Below are 18,455 nucleotides of genomic sequence, written 5' to 3'. Positions count from 1 at the left end.
CTATATTTATATCCCACCCTCCCCTATTGGGCTCAGGGCAGCTAACAACAGTTAAAACACATAATGTTAAATCTATCTAGCAATAAAGGTAATGACCAGCTGCTCGTGGGATAGATAAGAGCCCTGGACAAGCCAGTTCTGGTCCATGGGCCATATGTTTGACAACTTGGACTCGCTCTAGTTCACTCTAAATTCTGAGACAGACACCTAGCAAATGACAAGTTAACAGGCAAGCCCCACAATATTTTACAGATGAGCCTTTCATTAATGCAGCAAGAATCTAATTTCTTCTACTCACAAAACAGCAAACTGTTATCCCTTGTTTAAGCGTTCCATTAGAAGATAACGTTTCTCTCTGTTTCCCACATGGAAGTTTTTTTCTTTTGCCACGTACACGTATTTCACATCAAGGGGTGTGGTTGCCTATCTCTTGCTTAACTTGGTCTCTCTCTCTCTCTCACACACACACAAACACACACACAATCCATCACAGGGAGGAAATTAACAGTGATCACAACAATGTGGTCCCAAAGATCACACACAAGTGTGCAAAAGATGAGCCCGCTTCCTTTCTTATGCTCATAGCAGTAAAGGAAAAACAATGCCTTCCACATGAAAAGTTGCTTTTCAAATCCAAGCCATAAAGTCTGCAGACACATTCCACTGCTTAAGAGGCAGAGATACAGATGCTGCCCCGGAAGAGCACTAAAGAATAACATAATACTCTGGAAAGCTCTTCAGTGCCAAAGCGGTGATGAATACTGACTTGGCCCCTTCTCCAAATTCCCTTCCTTCTGACACTGGTCCCAAAACACTGCTGAAGTAAGAAGAAATGCTGAAGTAAAATGCAGTCTGGGATGGAAAACAAAAAGAGAGATCTGCTGAAGAACCACCCCAAGTTATCTTGCAAGGCAAACCCTCTGACTTTAACTTAATGTACCGTCTCCATTCACCTACCGCCTTACAAAAACTGTATGAAGCATGTGGTTTAGGAGCAGCTAACCACATATTAACCAACTATGGCATCACTAAACATAGAACTTTGTGTGTGTGTGCGCGCAGCAGTTAAGCCCACTTCCTTCAAAGCCCTACCTTTCATTATAGCCTGCAGCGAAGCAACTTCTTCCTGCCATTGCTTCTTCACCTCATCAATAGCTTCCTGCTTCGTGTTTTCAGACACTGTTGCAATGGCTTTAATGTTCTCCATTTCGGCCTGGGCATCCATGAGCTGCGTCCGCAGTTGCTCCAGGTCATCCTGGGCAGCCTGCAAAATTGCATTTTGCCTTTTCAGATCCTCTGAAATAAAATGAAATACAAAGTGTGTCCACTTAACAGCATGGCACGTTTGCAGGAGAGATGGGTGAAACAGAACTCTAGGCAGCTTGTGTTGTTGGTTCTCAATTTGATGCAGACCCCCACAATGAGTGTGATATTTAACCAACTGCAATACTGGCACTTCGCTTATGCCTCTCTACCATGGAAAAGGCAATAAAGTTCACTTGGTGCCTCAGTTGTGCTCCAGATTCTCCAATAATAAACTCCCAGAGGAGGTGCGGGCCCTGCGGAACCTTGAACAGTTCCGCAGGGCCTGCAAGACCACCCTTTTTAAATTAGCATACTCGGACTGCTAGGAAAAACGGTAACCAAGGGTCCGCCAATGCGGTCTAAAGATCTATACCGCATCACAACTGTATTACTGGACTGGTTTTAAGTTAATATTTTAATGTTTTATTGCTCTATATTGTAATTTTAAGGTTTTACTTGTTATTGTATGATTGTAGAATGTTGTTAGCCGCCCTGAAACTGCCGTGGTGGGGGAGGGCGGGATATAAATGAAATAAATAAATAAATAATAAATAATAATAAATTTCTGACACTTCTAAAACAGTACTTTCACATCACTGCCACATAGGTTAATCTCCTAAACTACAGAAACTGACACAATGAAGGCTTCCTTGAGCTTCTGAAAGTTCAGAGAAAGCAAAGCACACAATATTCTAAAAAGAAGGAAAAGCACAGACTTCAGTCATCATTAAGAACAATTCTCTTCATTCATGGGGTGCTTCAGAAGGTCTTTGAGAGTTAGGAGGGCCTGTTTCAAGGACCTATTTAAGCAGCATCCTTTCTAATTTGTTCAGGATTTTAATGTCCAGACCTTCCTTGCTGCTGCAGCTCAGAGCTTGCACAGCCTTTAATCTCTCCTGTTGTGGTTCATAACTGGTCTGGGTTTACTGATTACGACATCAGAGTTTGGGTATGGTCCCACACTTTTTAAAAGCCAGTTTTTCATTACAAGCAAAGTATTCTTCACCTGCATTCCCAAGAGCTGTGATAATGCAGTCTGCACAAACAAGGCAGGCATTCCGAGGTAGCCGTGATTTTAAAAAAATTCAAATAAATGAGACCATCCACTCACAATTGAGTCTTTGGGATAACAACACTGTTTCCAGGCATCAGTTGTTGCTTCCGGAGGTGTTCTCTGAACTTGTGCATTAAAAAGCCAAGCTAAAAATAGCTGTATATGTAACTAGATAAATCAGACTAATCGGCAGGTGTTCAGTTTTGTGCCACATACACAGACCACAAGAGTTGAATGCTATCTCCCATTTTTAAGTTACCGTGGCCTGTTTATTTCACATTCGATCAGCAACTCATTTTGGAGCCTGAGGTTTGAAAAGCTTTCATGACACACAATGCAATAAACCTTCAGTAGCAAACTTCCTGTCACCCAATTAACCAGATTAACATTAAGAACACATAATTCCAGACAACCTAAAGCTTACCTTCCTTCGCCAGGTACAGCTCTTTAAATTTTGCCCTCTTTTGATTAAATTCTTGCTCCAGTTGCTGCTTTGTGCGTAAAAATTCGGCATTAATTTTTTCCAGTTCTGCTACCCGCTGAAGGAGTGCTAAAATGAGCAAACAAGATAAAAAGGCATGACACCGACAGTCAAAAGAGTTGCATCTTCATCAAGACAGCCTTCTTGCTCTTTGAGCCTGACAGGAAACACAAGAGTTTGTCCAGAAAGTAGCTTCATCCTCAGCAATACAGGTTGCACAAGAAAAGAGGTACCAACTTGGTACACAGTTATCCTGCTGACTGGATGGACTACCCACTCCAATCTCATTTCTCTGTCTGCCAGTTGGACTGGAAGGAATGAGCACAGAACCTTACAAAATCCTTGCTGGGCTCATGAAAATCATTATGCCTGTCATTGCAAATGCTCTTGACTTGGAAGCACTCTGACTAGTCTGATGGATGATTTCTCCCCCCCCCGCCCCCAACATTACTTTTATTAAACTTTTAAAGGATATACAGCAATTGCAGTCAAATATTCACAAAATACTTAACCCTTTGAATCTCCCCTCCCTCCAGACAAAACCTATAATAAACACATCTATTCAATTATCCTAGTAGCAGATTCAAGACAGGCAAAGAGGTAGATACAACACCAAGACAATATAATCAAAATAAACTGCACAAGTAAACTTAATACACAGAGAATCAGGCTATAGAATGTACGGAAAGAACACTGAGCCCACCTCTTCCATGTTCACACACCTGCAATTGTATGGGGTGTGGAGATCCACCCCCACCACACATTTGGAGTTTTAAAAGTCATAGAACCAAATAGTTGGAAGGGACCTCCAGGGCATCTAGTCCAACCCCCTGCACAATGCACAAACTTCATAAATACCTTCCCCTGCACACACACACAAGTGTATTCTTCTTTCTGGAAGTGGCAGGGAGCCAGTTCAATGGCCTGCTAGATTACAGCTGTACGTATGCTGATGGCCTCGGAATGAAAACCAACTAAGGAATTTGGTGCTAGGAAGTCCCTGTTTCTGGAGATTTCCCATAATGCCTTCCAGGAGGGCTCCAAGGATATACCTGCAACCTAGACAGACTGGGTCAAGGGGGCGGAGGGAATGATGTAAAGTGGATGGAGACAGCGGGTTAAAAAAACTTCCTTGCAAGGGGAAATTATTCTCTCTCTTCCTTGAGATATTGAGCTGGACAAACGCCTGAGTATGCAAGCAGACAGCCATCTTTTTCTGCCCATGCAGTCTCCCAGCCTGGTAACGGCCCGGATGCAAATAGGAATCTTGTAACTCTGAGATTATTAGTGCCTGTGCTAACATCAGTTAGAGCAGAACAGAGAAAGGGGATTGCATTTATGACCAATTTTATTTAAAATCCATTTGCTGATCTAGTGCTGTGCTTAAGGATGCTTGTAAATATTTTCTTGGCAATACATCTTTTTTTCACTTTGGAGGTTGGTTCTCAGTCTCTGTAGCACCCAGATCCCTCAACATCTTGGACACACTAATGCAAGAGGGGACCCTGGGTTGGGAGGAAAGCGGTCTGTGTGCATATGGCTATTTCTCCAAGAGTTGTAACTGGTCCCTGTGGTAACCAGGCTCTGGGTAACGAAGGACATAGAAGCAGGGCCTCAGGTTGGGAAGGGGAGGTAGGAGCCCTGTCCCTCCTAGCAGGAAACAGTCCCAAAAGAGCAGGTGATGGCAGTGAGTAACCCTAGTGGAAGGAGGAAGTAACCTCCCTCCAGGAGTTGGCAACACCCAGGAGGGGTGGGCAGAGCAGGGTCTGCAAGTCAAAGCAGGCCTGTTCTGCCGTGCAGGGAAACAAAGTAAGGTCCTGATAGAACATCAAGATAGTCAGATACCATGCTATCTGTGCAACTGCAGCAGCACATTTTCCAGTCATCAATTTTTTTAAATATTTGTATGTCTTCTTTTGGCTTATGCAAGGGCTAAGCCCTTAACCCCCCTCCCCCCCACTTTAAACACAATCCTAACAAATTACAAAATAAAAATCATTATGCTACAGCAAAAGCAGGAAGTTGTCAATCAAAAAGCGGCAAATAGATAAGGATCAGCAGCAAGGACTTTTCATCGATAAGGAGCTCAAAAGCTCTCCTACAGACTTTTTGCTTTTGCCCCAATATTAAAATGCATCAAGAAAGGTGCAAAGTGGATTGATCCAAGGATCCAGTATAGAAAAAAGAGAGTTACAATCTGTTGTAACACAGTACTTCCCCAAACTTCCAGTTTTCCTGCTTGGAAAAAAAATGAAAAGTCTTGGGAAGGGGGACAGAAAATTATTTATTAATTTAATTTATTTATTCAGTTGGATTTTTAAACTGTCCTTCCCTGCTTGCATGGGCCTCAGGATTGTTTACAACAATAGACACCCCTCCTCCCACCAGCCTTCACATTCCTAGCCACTGCTGCTGAGAATCTCAAAGATAGCCATATGGGAACAGGACCTTCTCTCAAGCACAGGCTATGTGAGCCAGTTTGGTGTAGTGGTTAAGTGCATGGACTCTTATCTGGGAGAACTAGGTTTGATTCCCCACTCCTCCACTTGCACCTGCTGGAATGGCCTTGGGTCAGGCATAGCTATCACAGGAGTTGTCCTTGAAAGGGCAGCTGCTGCAAGAGCTCTCTCAGCCCCACCCACCTCACAGGGTGTCTGTTGTTGGGGGGGGGAGGTTAAGGAGATTGTGATTGCTCTGAGATTCAGAGTGTAGGGTGGGATATAAATCCAATAATTATTTCTTCTTCTTCTTCTCCTCCCCCCTCCCCCTTTCTTCTTCTTCTTCCTCCTCCTCATTAATATGCCAGGCAGTATAATTCTATATGCTAACCAAGTTATAAATTACACATTTTATATTGTTAATGCAGCAAAATAAGGCAGAGACAAAAAGTAATAAGTATTATCTATATTCTATTTTTTCAACATTTATGCCCCCCCCCTCCCCAAAATCATTTTTGGGGGGGTTTCCAGCCCAGCATTTTGCTTGCTGTGCTTACTGTCTTTCATTAGAAAGGATACTTTGTTTTGTTTTACACACACACACACAAAATGTTATTTCCCCCATCTATACTCTATAGTGGTATAGAGGCCATTCTACCACATCATAACTTCATTGTGTCATTCCTACCAAATTCTGCTACAAGTTTAAATCAGTGGCTGTAGGGACTCCCAAGACCGAGGTGAAACAGGAAGAAAAGCCAGAAAGAAACTCATAGCATCCAGTAGTGGAAGAGCAGTCATGAATTTGCAATCAGAATGTGCCTTGCACATTCAGGATAATGACCATGCTATCACATATGAGAATCAGTGTGCTGTAGTGGTTAGCATCAGAGGATCCAGGTTTGAATCAATACTCTGGCACAGAAACTTCCTGGGTAACCTTGGGCCAGTCATATTCCCAGCCTAACCTACCTCATAGGTTTGTTGTAAGGATAAAATGGAGGAGATGGAAATGACAGAAGACTCTTCAGGTCCCCCATTGGTGGGGTTATAAATGCTATGTATCTATATGGTCATGGACAGAACCTCGTAACTAACCAGAGACTTTAACTTTCTTCCAGGGCTTTTTTGGTAGAAAAAGCCCAGCAGAAACTCGTGTGCGTATTAGGCCACACCTCCTGACATCACACAGGGCTTTTTGTAGAAAAAACCAGCAGGGACTCATTTGCATATTAGGCCACACCCCTGCTACCAAGACAGCCAGAACTCCGTTCCTGTGCGTTCCTGCTCAAAATCCCCCCTGCTTTCTTCACTTCCTGACATATCATGTGCTTAACTTTTATATACAAATGGGCTACTGAAACCAATGAAGGGATGACAGAAGAGGAAGAGTACATAAAACTTTAAGAGCCAATTCTAGCTTACAGTTAAGTACCTCACTATTAAATGAACACATCCATAAACTACCCCACATGACACAACAACAGTACATGGTATAAAAGCTAGAATTTGTAATCACCTTCTTTCACGCCTGCTTATCTAAAGGGCATTCTGGTTTTCAATATCCAGAGGTATACTTCACCAAGCCAGCAAGTATCATGACGCCTCAAGCCAGATTTTATAACTCAGAAGACAGCAACAAATGGTAAATCCTCCACATTCAACAAACATGCCAATTCCAAGGTTGTGTAAAATGACTACTGAAGACGATCCAAAATCCCACAATCAAAACTTCAAACAATGCTCTGCTGTCTTTAAACAGCAGCCACTGCTTCTTGTGTGGTAAATTTCATTAGGGGACAAATGCCCATTTTGTGCACTGCTCCACTAAAGCAATTTGTTCCCATCCCCATGGGCAGACCCACAGCCACTGCTTTTTAATAATAGCCCAGTTACTGCAGGATCTGAATCAATACATGCATTAGAGCTGTTTACATAGCATGCACAGTAATTATAATAACCTACAAATAATATTTTTGAGGTAATTATAATAGCCCATTATGGCTTCATCACTGACCATTGGTCAAAAACCCTCCCACCCAAGCCTCTACACCAAAATTGTTCCTTCCAGCACAAACCCTCATATCTTACAGCACCTTTTGACACCTACGGTTCCAAGCTTCTGACATCTCCGCTGTCAGTACCTGTTCCTCCTACCTCATCATATCCTACCAATCTATGGCACTTTGTAGTGCTGCAAGGCAATGCAGGAGATTTTCCCCAAAACCGTTATCTGTCAGACAGACATGACACTATGAAAACCTGCATGAAAAGCGCAAACTGTAGTGCCCCTTTGAAGCTTCAATACCTGTTAACATAAACCCTACGAATCATCAGTTGTAAAAGACTAAAATGTACAATAATTAAAAGGTTGTTTCAGCCACAAATATACCAAAAGTGCTGCTGTTACAAGCACACTTACAAGATTGCTCTCTGATTCCATCACTATGCAGTCCCATACTAGAACAGATTAGCACGTGACCCAAGAGATATAACGTGGGTAGAATATTATTAGTGTTACAACTCTGATGGAATCCTCTCATAAATACACAGTTATGCACATTTTTCTGTACAGAGGACACAGTACATCCGCCTCCCACTCTGGGTGGGAGGCCTTACATGACAGCCCTTCCATCTCCCATCTCCATTCCAGTGTCAATGAAGGAAATTTCCAATAGGACATGCTGCCTGTTTCTCTCTATCACTGTCTTCTACCAGCAGGTGAAGACTTTTTTTGTTTGGTTTGGCAGAATCCCTATAACTGCTACTGGCCCTCATCCCTGTCTGTGGTGTTGTCTGAGTTTGGCAGTTTATGCATTTTTTTCCTCTATTATTTTTATAAATGCAGTTTTAATGTTATAAATGCAGTTTTAAAGGCTTGCTGCCTTGAGACCACAATTTGGGTGGAAAGGCAGTATAGAAATGGTTTCTTTCTTTTAAAAACAAACTAAAGAGATGTGCTGCCATCTTACAGAAGCCCCCTCCCTTCCCTGCCCCAGTTTCCATATTTTTCTTGCAGACCCATAATTTATTTTTTTAATTTAGTAGGCTTATATTCCGCCCTTTCCCGCAAATGGGCTCAAGGAGGATCACAACATACAACAACAACAATAAGCACCTATAGTTCAGAGATAAAACAATAAATTAAAATTAAACAAGCAGAAACAATAAAACAATAAATAAAGTGCGCCACAGGCTGGAAGGGCACATCATACAAGATAAACTATTATAGGCCCAGATTAAATGATGGTAGTAATAGCAGGTAGGGTTGCCAAGTCCAATTCAAGAAATATCTGAGGACTTTGGGGGTGCAGCCAGGAGACTTTGGGGGTGGGGCCAGGAGTCATTGGAACAAGGTTGGAACAAGTACAAGTACATGAGCAAGGTTGGAACAAGTACAATTGAACTCCAAAGGGAGTTCTGGCCATCACATTGAAAGGGACTGCGCACCTTTTCAATGCCTTTCCTCCATTAGAAATAATGGATAGGGGCACCTTCTTTGGGGGCTCATAGAAATGGCCCCCTGGTCCAATTCTTTTGAAATGTGGAGGGTGTTTTGAGGAAAGGCATCAGATGCTATGCTGCAAATTTAGTGCCTCTACCTCAAAGAACATCCCCCTCAGATACCCGCGGATCAATTCCCCATTATTCCCTATGGGAATCGTTCTCCACAGGGAATAATAGAGTGCCCAGTAGACATTTCCTTCCCCCCCCCACACACACTTTCTAAAGCGGGGGGAGGGCCTCTAAACCGGGGAATACCCTGCCCCCTCTCTTTCTCATACACACACACACACAGGGTCTGGTTCCTCCACAACTTTACTTGCTCTGAAAACAAAACCAAAAGAAACGGAGGGTCTGTGCTCTGACGAAACTGCTGCTGACCCTTCCCCATGAAGCACTTCCTGTTTCCTGCTCAACTTTAAAGGCACACATTTTAAAAATGGACCTGTTTGCAAGTTTCTAAACCTGCTGGAGCTCTAGAGGTACATGGTGACTGTGGGGACAGGGCTTCCCCCCCGCCGGCCAGCTGGCTGGGGGCAGGGAGAAGCCAGTAAAACCAGGGGATCCCCTGCTGGGACCTGGGGATTGGGGAGCCTAAGGATAGCACTGCAGTAAGACACAATGTTGCCACAAGGGAGGCCAACTGATGGAATAATAGCTGGGATAGGATGCCTGCTGCCTCAGCCATAAGCCTACCATCAACCCACAATACCTCAAGTTTTCTGCATGGATCACTACATCAACACTGTAAAATTACTTTCCTTAACATCCCTGCCCTAGAAGACATTCAGTGTAATTTCTATACACATACACAAACATCTTAGGCAATGATTTAGAAGTTCCATCAATGGTCCTTAGATTCCTTGAGAACTGGTTGCCAGGTAAAAAGAATAAAATAGAACATCATGTCCCACATGTAATTCAGGAACAAAGATATTATTTCATTGGCAGGAAATGGAAATAAATAAAATGCCAGGAAACCACTTTGCTACAATCACCAATTTGACTTCCAAGTTGCAGAGTCCTTTAGTATCCTTAACATGGCTTATCCCTGCAACCATTTTCCCAAGGGGAAGTCACCTTAATAGGAAACGGGGGCCGAGAAAGGTAAACAGCTTAATTTTTAAAGTGCAGCAGCATCTAGGTCATATTGTACCACACACTAGATTATGTTGCAAGCTACTGCCTCTAAATTTCCATTCTGTTCATGCACAAAGCTTTCTCCCATCAGCAGATAGGTCTCATTAGTTCCTAAATTCTTAGTGGGCTAAGAGAAAGGCTGGCTTACTCAAACAACATCAGAGTTGATTCAAGGACTAGAGGACATCAAGCCCAAAACAAAAGGAGAGGCAACATCAACCCCAAAACAAAAAGGGGGCAGAATTTTTCAGAGTCCAGGTAATTGTGCTGCCAACAGAACCCCTAGTATACATATGCAAACAAGAGGAGGCTGGTCCTAAATCCTGTAAGGATCTGAAACCTAAGCAAGAATGGTAATTATTTCTTCAGCATTTTTCTGCATAAGGTTTTCCCAGCACAGCATTTGTGCAGCTGTGCTCCCATTCCACACTCGGTAACGCAATCTTCCATATTTAATGACAGTGGCTGGGCATGTAGTAAACAAAGCCTCACAGGCCTAGGGCTGTGATAAAACACCACCTGACTGAAACAGGAGACTGGAACAAGACACAGAGCGAGGCACTTTGTAGATATCGGTATTGAGATTGCCGCACAGTGGCAAAATTCATATGACAGAGCTGAGGCCACTCCGCCTGTTCCTGTGATTCAGAGCGGCCTCCTTCTGAAATTTCGTGTTTACAAATATTTAAAGCAATATCACCATTTCTGAAAAAGCTGTCATACAGTTTGCATGAACAGTATGAAACAGACATTGAAATTCTAAGACACCGCCCCTCCTCCCCCACAAAAAACCCCTTTCTTTTGGCTTCAGTATCCCAACTATCCACCCCCTTATTTGGGAAGTGTTGGTTCTTCATTTTGAATCTGAAATAGAAAAGACAGAAATGAGAGGCCAAAGGCATGTGAAAAATTATTTTCTTCCCTTATCTATTGAGATTCAAGTCTGAAGACCCTTTGTCCCCAACTGGATGATGGCTGAATAGTACAGAAGCTGGTTTGATTTAAGATGTACCTGGTCTCCCCATAATCACCACTGATGTACACTGCAATCCTCACACTTTCCTCCCCTAGGGGAAGCACCATAAAACATGGATACATTTGAAACTGCAGAGTCTGTTGCTCAGCACAGAAGCAAAGCGGATGGTGGAAGCAGTAGCAGTCCTTTGACCATGAACAGGTAAGGAAAATAACCTCCGCATGATGGATTTAATTTGGGCAGATCAGTAGCATAAAGGTCTCTTTAGGAGAACAAATTAACAATCAAGTAAAAGAGATTGTCAGTTCAGAATAATTTGGGGGTTATAAAATGTATGTCATAACACCAAAAAGGTTTTTTAGAATATCTGTTCTTCTCATAAAAAACAGAACTATCCCAATTTTAATGTTTAAAATTTATTCTATAAATTCTTTCATTCCTCCCTGTCCAATCCACTTCAAGAATCCACCATAATGAACTATCATCTCTTTAAAATCTCAACAACAATCTGGCACATGACTTCCTGTAGTGTTTCCCCCTACCCCTGGTTGCTGGAATTGTATGCTTCAGGTTTGCATTTTAATTATAACATTGGTTTGATTTTTAAAAAATAATACTGCAAACCACTTGGGTAGCTTTAGTTAGGAGTACAAGATATACAATTTAGACTTAATTAAAGAGACAGGCAAATCAATCAACTTTTACCAGTTAAAATGTTTGTAACATGAAAAAAAAATCAGGATCTCATCACCTCAACTCATAGGAAGTCCAACTAGAAGCATAACCATAATACAAATGAGAAGAATCAAACAAGAGTGTGGACAGAAGTAATCTTGATATTTAAAACAGGACCTATACTGCAATCCTGAACTGTTACATATTCAAGGATTTAGAAGGGCAGGAAATGAAATTCTCAAAAAAATGTTTAAAAGTTCAGGAGGGGTACCCCGAACTTGAGAGTTCTGGCACTCTTTTTCCCGAAAAAAAAAGCCTTGTAGAAGGGCACAAGTCTTCTTAGGATTGCACTCTGAGTTACTGATGGCATCTGGGGGGAAACAGAGAACTAGCAAAATACCATGAGATCTTTAGGTTGAAATAAAATCAGCCACAGATAACAGAAATAGAGGAACTGGCAGGAAATACAGAGGAAAGATAAGAAATGCTGCCTTTGAAAACATAACTGAACAGCACACTGTTGAAAGAAAGCAGCAAGGCTAGATGAGAGATTAGCAATGGAAGAAGACTAGAAGCAGAAAATAACTGGATATTACAAGCATAGATAAGATAAATTGATAGCAAATGACTGCGAATAAAGAGGACAAAATTTATTTCCTTTAAGACTGGGATGCTGAGACTTCAGTAAAGTAAATCTTCAGTAAATTCACTGTCTTTCCTACAAGTACCATTCAGGACTGTGCAAGTTTTATGTGTCTAAGAAGCTTAATTTTCAGAGAAATCCAAATATATGCTCCTCAGTGATGTCTGTTATGAGCTGGGGAAGGGTTGTCAACCTCCAGGTAAGGCCTGGAGATATCCTGGCATTGCAGTTTATCTCCAGATGACAACGATCAAATCCCCTGAAGAAAATGGCTGTTTTGGACACCCTATGGCACTGTACCCTGAAGAGATCTTTTCCCTCTGGAAAACCTGCCCTCCCCAGGCTCCGCCCTCAAACCTCCAGGTATTTCCCATCCCAGAGCTGGCAATCATAGCTGCTAATGGCTCAGATACCAATGGTAGCCACTTATTTACTAAAAATACTGCTTTTCCAGTTTAAGTTCAGAGCTACTCACAAGGCTATATATAACTGAACAACAAGACTCAAATAAATGTGCAGTGTAAGAGTTCCAAAACAACAGATAAAAATCATAGCCAACAAAAAAATCACAACAGTAAAGTAACAACAGCTGCAGATAATCACAGCCTCACCCTCCAGAAACAAGAACAGAATCCAAAACCAAATGCAGAACAAAATCAGTAATGCTGCAAACTTTACAGGGAATGCATCCAGCACAGAGACATACCCTTTGACAGCCACTGTTGCTAATGAACCAGTCCTCTAGCCCAGGGATGTCAAACTCATTTGTTATGAGGGCTGGATCTGACACAAATGAGACCTTGTTGGGCTAGGCCATATGGGTCATAAAATGCAATGCCAAGTAGTGGAGATATAAACTTTATAAAGGACACAGACAAACAATTAAAGATTTTTTTAAAAACACTTAAAATGCTTAAAACATTAGCACTCTTGCAGTATTTCATTTATTTAACAGTTTCTGATAACTGACACCTCTTGTTCTGAATTATTGCATCAAAAACTGGAGACAATGTCTGTAACATAGCAATCTTGAGTATGCTGCTCAGGTGTGTATCTATAAATTGCAAACCTACTTTTGATTTGTTTGTGGGCCTGATTTGGCCCCCGGGCTGCATGCTTGACACCCCTGCTCTAGTCTTTTCACCTAGCGGCCATCTGTTCATGCAGCTGACAAACAGCTTTGGACTTATTCAGTAGCAGCTTCATTTCATTTCTTTAAAATTTCCATGCCTAATTCAAAGTGCTGATCAATACCTTTAAGGCCATGAACAGTTTAGGATGAAGCTATATAAAAGCAGTGCTCTTTTCTTTTTCTTTACAGTAAAAAGAGAGATTCCAGTATGCATATAGTGTAGTAGAACAAAGTTGGAATCCAGTAGCGCCTTTAAGACCAACAGCTTTATTCAGGATGTAAGCTTTTGTGTGCTAAATGCACACTTCATCAGATGGAAAGCTTACATCCTGAATAAAATACTGTTGGTCTTAAGGGTGCTACTGGACTCCAACTTTGTTCTATTGCTTCAGACCAACATGGCTGCCCACCTAGATTTATCTATATGGTGTAATGTTTAAGAGTGTCAAATTAATACCTGGAGATCCAGGTTAAATTCCCCACTTGAGCTGTGGAAGCACACTGGGTGACCTTGGGCCAGTCACACACACTCAGCCTAATCTACCTCACAAGACTGTTGTGAGGAGAAAATGGAGGGGAGAGGAATGATGCAAGCTGTTCTGGGGGCTGAGTGGGGAGAAAGTCAGGGTACATATTAGTTAAATAAATTAATAAATATATAAGGTTGTACCAATTTTCAGCAATTCCTCCCTCTCTTTGCAGCTCCCTATTAGGCTGTTTCTGAGTTTTCTTTCTCTCATTCTGGCTGAGTCAGGTGGGCCAGCACATCAGTATCAGAACTTGAGATCACTGAAAAAAGGCACTGGTATTCAGCACTGGCAAGTTCCATTCCCAAAATGGCCCTGTATAAAGGACAATCTTCTGTATGTTTCTGGTCAGCCTTCCACCTGTTTCAGACATAGGGTTGCCAAGTCCAATTTAAGAAATGTCTGGGGACTTTGGGGGTGGAGCCAGGAGACATTAGGGATGGAGCCAAGATCAAGGCTGTGACAAGCATAATTGAACTCCAATGGGAGTTCTGGCCATCACATTTAAAGGGACGGCACACCTTTTCAATGCCTTCCTTCTATAGGAAATAATGAAGGATAGGGGCACCTTCTTTTGGGGCTCATAGAATTGGACCCCATGGTCCAATCTTTTTGAAACTTGGGGGGTATTTTGGGGAGAGGCACTAGATACTATACTGAAAATTTGGTGCCTCTACCTCAAAAAACAGCCCCCCCTAGAGCCCCAGATACCCGCTGATCAATTCTCCATGATTTTCTATGGGAATAAATCTCCCTAGGGAATAACAGAGTTCCCAGCAGACATTTCCCTTCCCTCCCCTTCTGACGACCCTGAAGCGGGGGAAGGCCTCCAAACCGGGGGATCCCCTGCCCCCACCTGGGGATTGGCAACCCAATTCAGAGAGGTGAAGCACGTAATAGCCAGGAGCAAGGCCTTTTTGGTCATGGCACCCCGGTTGTGGAATGCCCTCATTTCTTAAACATAGAAATATGTTTTAGAAACTTACAAGAAACACTAGATGCAATGTTCATATTAACAACAGCAGGGCTTCTTTTGTAGAAAAAGTCCAGATGGAATTCATTTGCAAATTAAACCACACACCCTGATGCCACCATTGTTCTGCACAGCCCAGCAGGAACTTATTTGCGTATTAGGCCACACCCCTGACACCAAGCCAGCTCAAAAAATGATAGTAACTAAATGATAGTAACCACCGTTTTGAGTTTTAATAAGCTTTCAATGAGAGTTTAGTCAGATATATAAAATCTGGTTTTGAATTACCACTTTTACATGGAATGCTGCTTAAACTTTTCAACATAAACACAATACCCATCAATGGAAGCAAACATGGTGGAGGCTAAACTTAGTGCAATTAGTTTGCTAAATCAGCTAACAATATCAACCGGTTGTACAGCTTAATAATATGAGAATGTATTTTCTCCTAAACAACATAATGAAATTAACTTGCCAAAAACAATTACTGGATGGATCTTTTCCCACTACAATCCGGACTTTGAAATAGACTATGTATATAATCTGGTCATTTTTATTCCTGCAGCCCAATTCCCAATGAAGTCTATTTACACACATTCATTTAAGGAATATATCTATTGCTTCTACAATAAATCATCTGTTGTCACTACAACTTAACTTGCATAACAATTTGGGCACTTTCCAATTATTAAAAAAAAAAACTTTTGAACTTTTAAGCTGTATGGTAACTTGAGCCTTCAGTTTCCCAACAGGTAACAGAGGAAAAAAATATCTTCAGGGCTTGTATACAAAAGGAAAGTAATCTAGATTAAGTAGGGATCTGGAATGAAATCATATTAAACCTCTGTATGTGAACTCAGTTTAGAACTGAATAAATTTTGGTCCATCTAATTTAACTCGGACAGAAAGATGAGGCTACTGGAAATTAAGACTGAGTTAACTGGATAATATTTTGTTATTTTAAGCAAGCATTGCTTAACAGTTCACTTGCTTTACATTGTCTTCATTCCTTGACTACTACATCAAAATACACACACACACGAACACACACACACATCGTATTTGCCTAGAACACTGCACTAAAGCTACTGAAGGAGTCCACATGATGAATGTCCTTAACTGGCACCACTTTCCTTTTCACAACAGAGGGCATATATTCTAGTGCAATTCTATACAAATGAAACTGCACAATCAACTATCAGAACAAGGGGAAAGGAATTCTAGCAAGTCAGTGAAAAACAGCCCATGACTGAAAGGAGTTATTCTTTGGGGGGTTTTGCATATTAGTTAACAGGTAAAGACACCAATGATAACACATATTTCCTTCCAGTGTTCAGAGGCAAAGCACAAACCCACAACTGCAAGGATTGGGGGAATAATTCCTTTCTCCAATCACACAACAAAAAAAGCTCTAACAGCAGTGGTTCCCAGCCTTTTTGGGTACAGTGGTCCACATATCCAAATTCAGAGGATTTTTTTGAGCAGGAACATCATTCTGGCTAGCTTGGTGGTCAGGGGGTATGGCCTAATTTGCAAATGAGTTCTTGCCCAGCTTTTTCTATTAAAAAGTCCTGTGTGAAATGACGGTGACATCAGGGAGTGTGGCCTAATATGCAAATGAGTTCCTGCTGGGCCTTTTCTTTAAAAAGAAAGCCATGTCCAAATTTACTGGTACAGTGACCCATTCAGGGCTAGCCCAAGCGGGTTTTTTGGCACTCTTGGCATCCATCTAGTTCAGCATTCTATCTCCTACAGTAGCTAACCAGATGCTTTTGAGGAACCAATAAATATTGCACAGAGGACACAGCTGCCCCTACTATGAATCCCAAGCAAGTGGTATTCTAACATTCACACCCCTTGCATGTAGAAGTTGCATTACAGCCTTGGCCCACCCTCTCCTTCTCCATAAGCCCCTTTAACTCCCCCCCCCCCCGCCCAAGATTCTAAAAAACTTACTCTAGTCACCACCAGGACATGTTTTACATGATCAACATGTATACTAACTGAATAAAAAATACCCACTAATGTGTGACATAGAAGCTACTGCTTCCAGGATCAGATCCTGATTTCCAAAATATGAAGGAGCAATGAAAAGGGCAAGAGCAGCTGTTAGGAAGGGCTGGCTTGTGACCCACTTTCAGAGGCTCTGCAACCAACTTCTGGGTCCCAACCCATAGGCTGGGAAATGCCACTCTATATTATGCATATATCCAGCTGGCTGTCATCACAGTTAACGCTGCAAATCAACAATTTCAAATTTTCAACCCTTCCAATCGACATATGCTGAGGGAGCCCGTGAATGCCTGCTACAGAAACCCTAGCAAAAGATTTGGGTACTTGTTCATGAGGCACTGACCAAGGACAACTGTCTCGGCTGTCAACATGTGTAAATTGAGAGTGCACTAAGTAATGCACCCAACACACTTCCCCTGTGGCTAAGCATTACATGGGAAGATTATTAATTATCCACAACCTGATTTTCAGAAAAGTTTGTCTGCCAAAAGTTAAGGAAACCAAAGTCTTCCTGGAACACTGTCTGAAAACCACTGTTATAAACTGAAGCAGTACAGATTATTCTCTGGTACTCTTTCAGATGGAGTAGTAACTCAGAGTAATCAGGAGTGTCTCATGAGTCAGGCAGTTTGGAGAGTTAGCAAATCCATCTGAAAGCCCCTCAGAGAAGTCTGGAAATTTAATGGATCTAACAGCCCTCATAGACAAGTCATGCTCATCCCTAAGGTATAATTTTTTAGGAAGGGGGTGCAGACAAACTGAGCAGGTTATCACAAGACCATGTCGGAGTAAATCCATAAAATCAAAGCCAGGAGTACAGTGGTAGAGAAGGAAGACAGATAAGTAAACAGGTAGGAACAGTGGAGATTTTGCAGGACAGGGACATCAAAGCCAGGTTATATCATTAGTAGATGATGTTTCAAGCAGCCATTTAAGAACATAAACAGAACCAGACCAGTGGTTCATCTAGTCCAGCATCCTGTTCCACACTGAGACCAACCACTTTACCCTGAATGGCCAAACAAACACCGCACAGAGGTCACAGCCTTCCCCTGATGCTGCCTCTTAGCACTGGTATTAGAAGCCTGCTGTCTCTGTATATGGTGTCACCATGGTCAGATCATGCCATTGATAGACAGATCCCTCCAAGTTTTCTGTTACAAGTTAATGTGTAAAGCAGTTCATACATCTAACTATAATGCAGAAAGGTGCATTCATGAAGCCAATAAACTACTTATTAGAATTCAGGCTTTGATTTAAAATTCTCTCTGCGCTGGGTGCACTTAAAGGGCTTTCTTGCACTGCATGCTTATTTCATGCATCTGAAATCAACGTCGATTCAACAAGTATCAATTACAGAGTTGATAATCGCATAGCTGGGATCCATGTTCCCTCTAGGTTATTGCTGTTCCAACACCTTCTGTGGGAAAGATTGCTAAAATGTCCAATGGCCAATGTATAGGGCGTTTTTTCCCATTTTTAGCAGAAGAATTTGTACAGAAATCTAGCAGAGATAAGCACACAGGCTTATCAGAACTGACAAGCTGGCTTCACCATTTCTACTTCCTGGAAGCCTAAGTATGTAGACCCAGTG

At 41.9% G+C, this 18,455-nt stretch overlaps 1 protein-coding gene across 1 annotated transcript in view; it reads right to left on the bottom strand.

Annotated features, from left to right (window-relative positions):
- Positions 1 to 18,455, bottom strand: part of RABEP1 (rabaptin, RAB GTPase binding effector protein 1) — an 88,631-nt gene that overhangs the window by 45,732 nt on the left and 24,444 nt on the right. Inside the window, exons 2-3 of the mRNA XM_060259504.1 lie at positions 2,784 to 2,909; positions 1,093 to 1,296 (exon numbers count right to left, since the gene is read on the bottom strand). Of these exons, the coding sequence (XP_060115487.1) occupies positions 1,093 to 1,296; positions 2,784 to 2,909 (330 nt within the window). The remainder of the gene's footprint in view (positions 1 to 1,092; positions 1,297 to 2,783; positions 2,910 to 18,455) is intronic.

The sequence above is a fragment of the Heteronotia binoei genome, chromosome 18 (genome assembly GCF_032191835.1).
Source record: "Heteronotia binoei isolate CCM8104 ecotype False Entrance Well chromosome 18, APGP_CSIRO_Hbin_v1, whole genome shotgun sequence".
In the NCBI taxonomy this organism is placed as follows: domain Eukaryota; kingdom Metazoa; phylum Chordata; class Lepidosauria; order Squamata; family Gekkonidae; genus Heteronotia; species Heteronotia binoei.
This window is presented reverse-complemented; position numbering and strand designations above follow the sequence as displayed.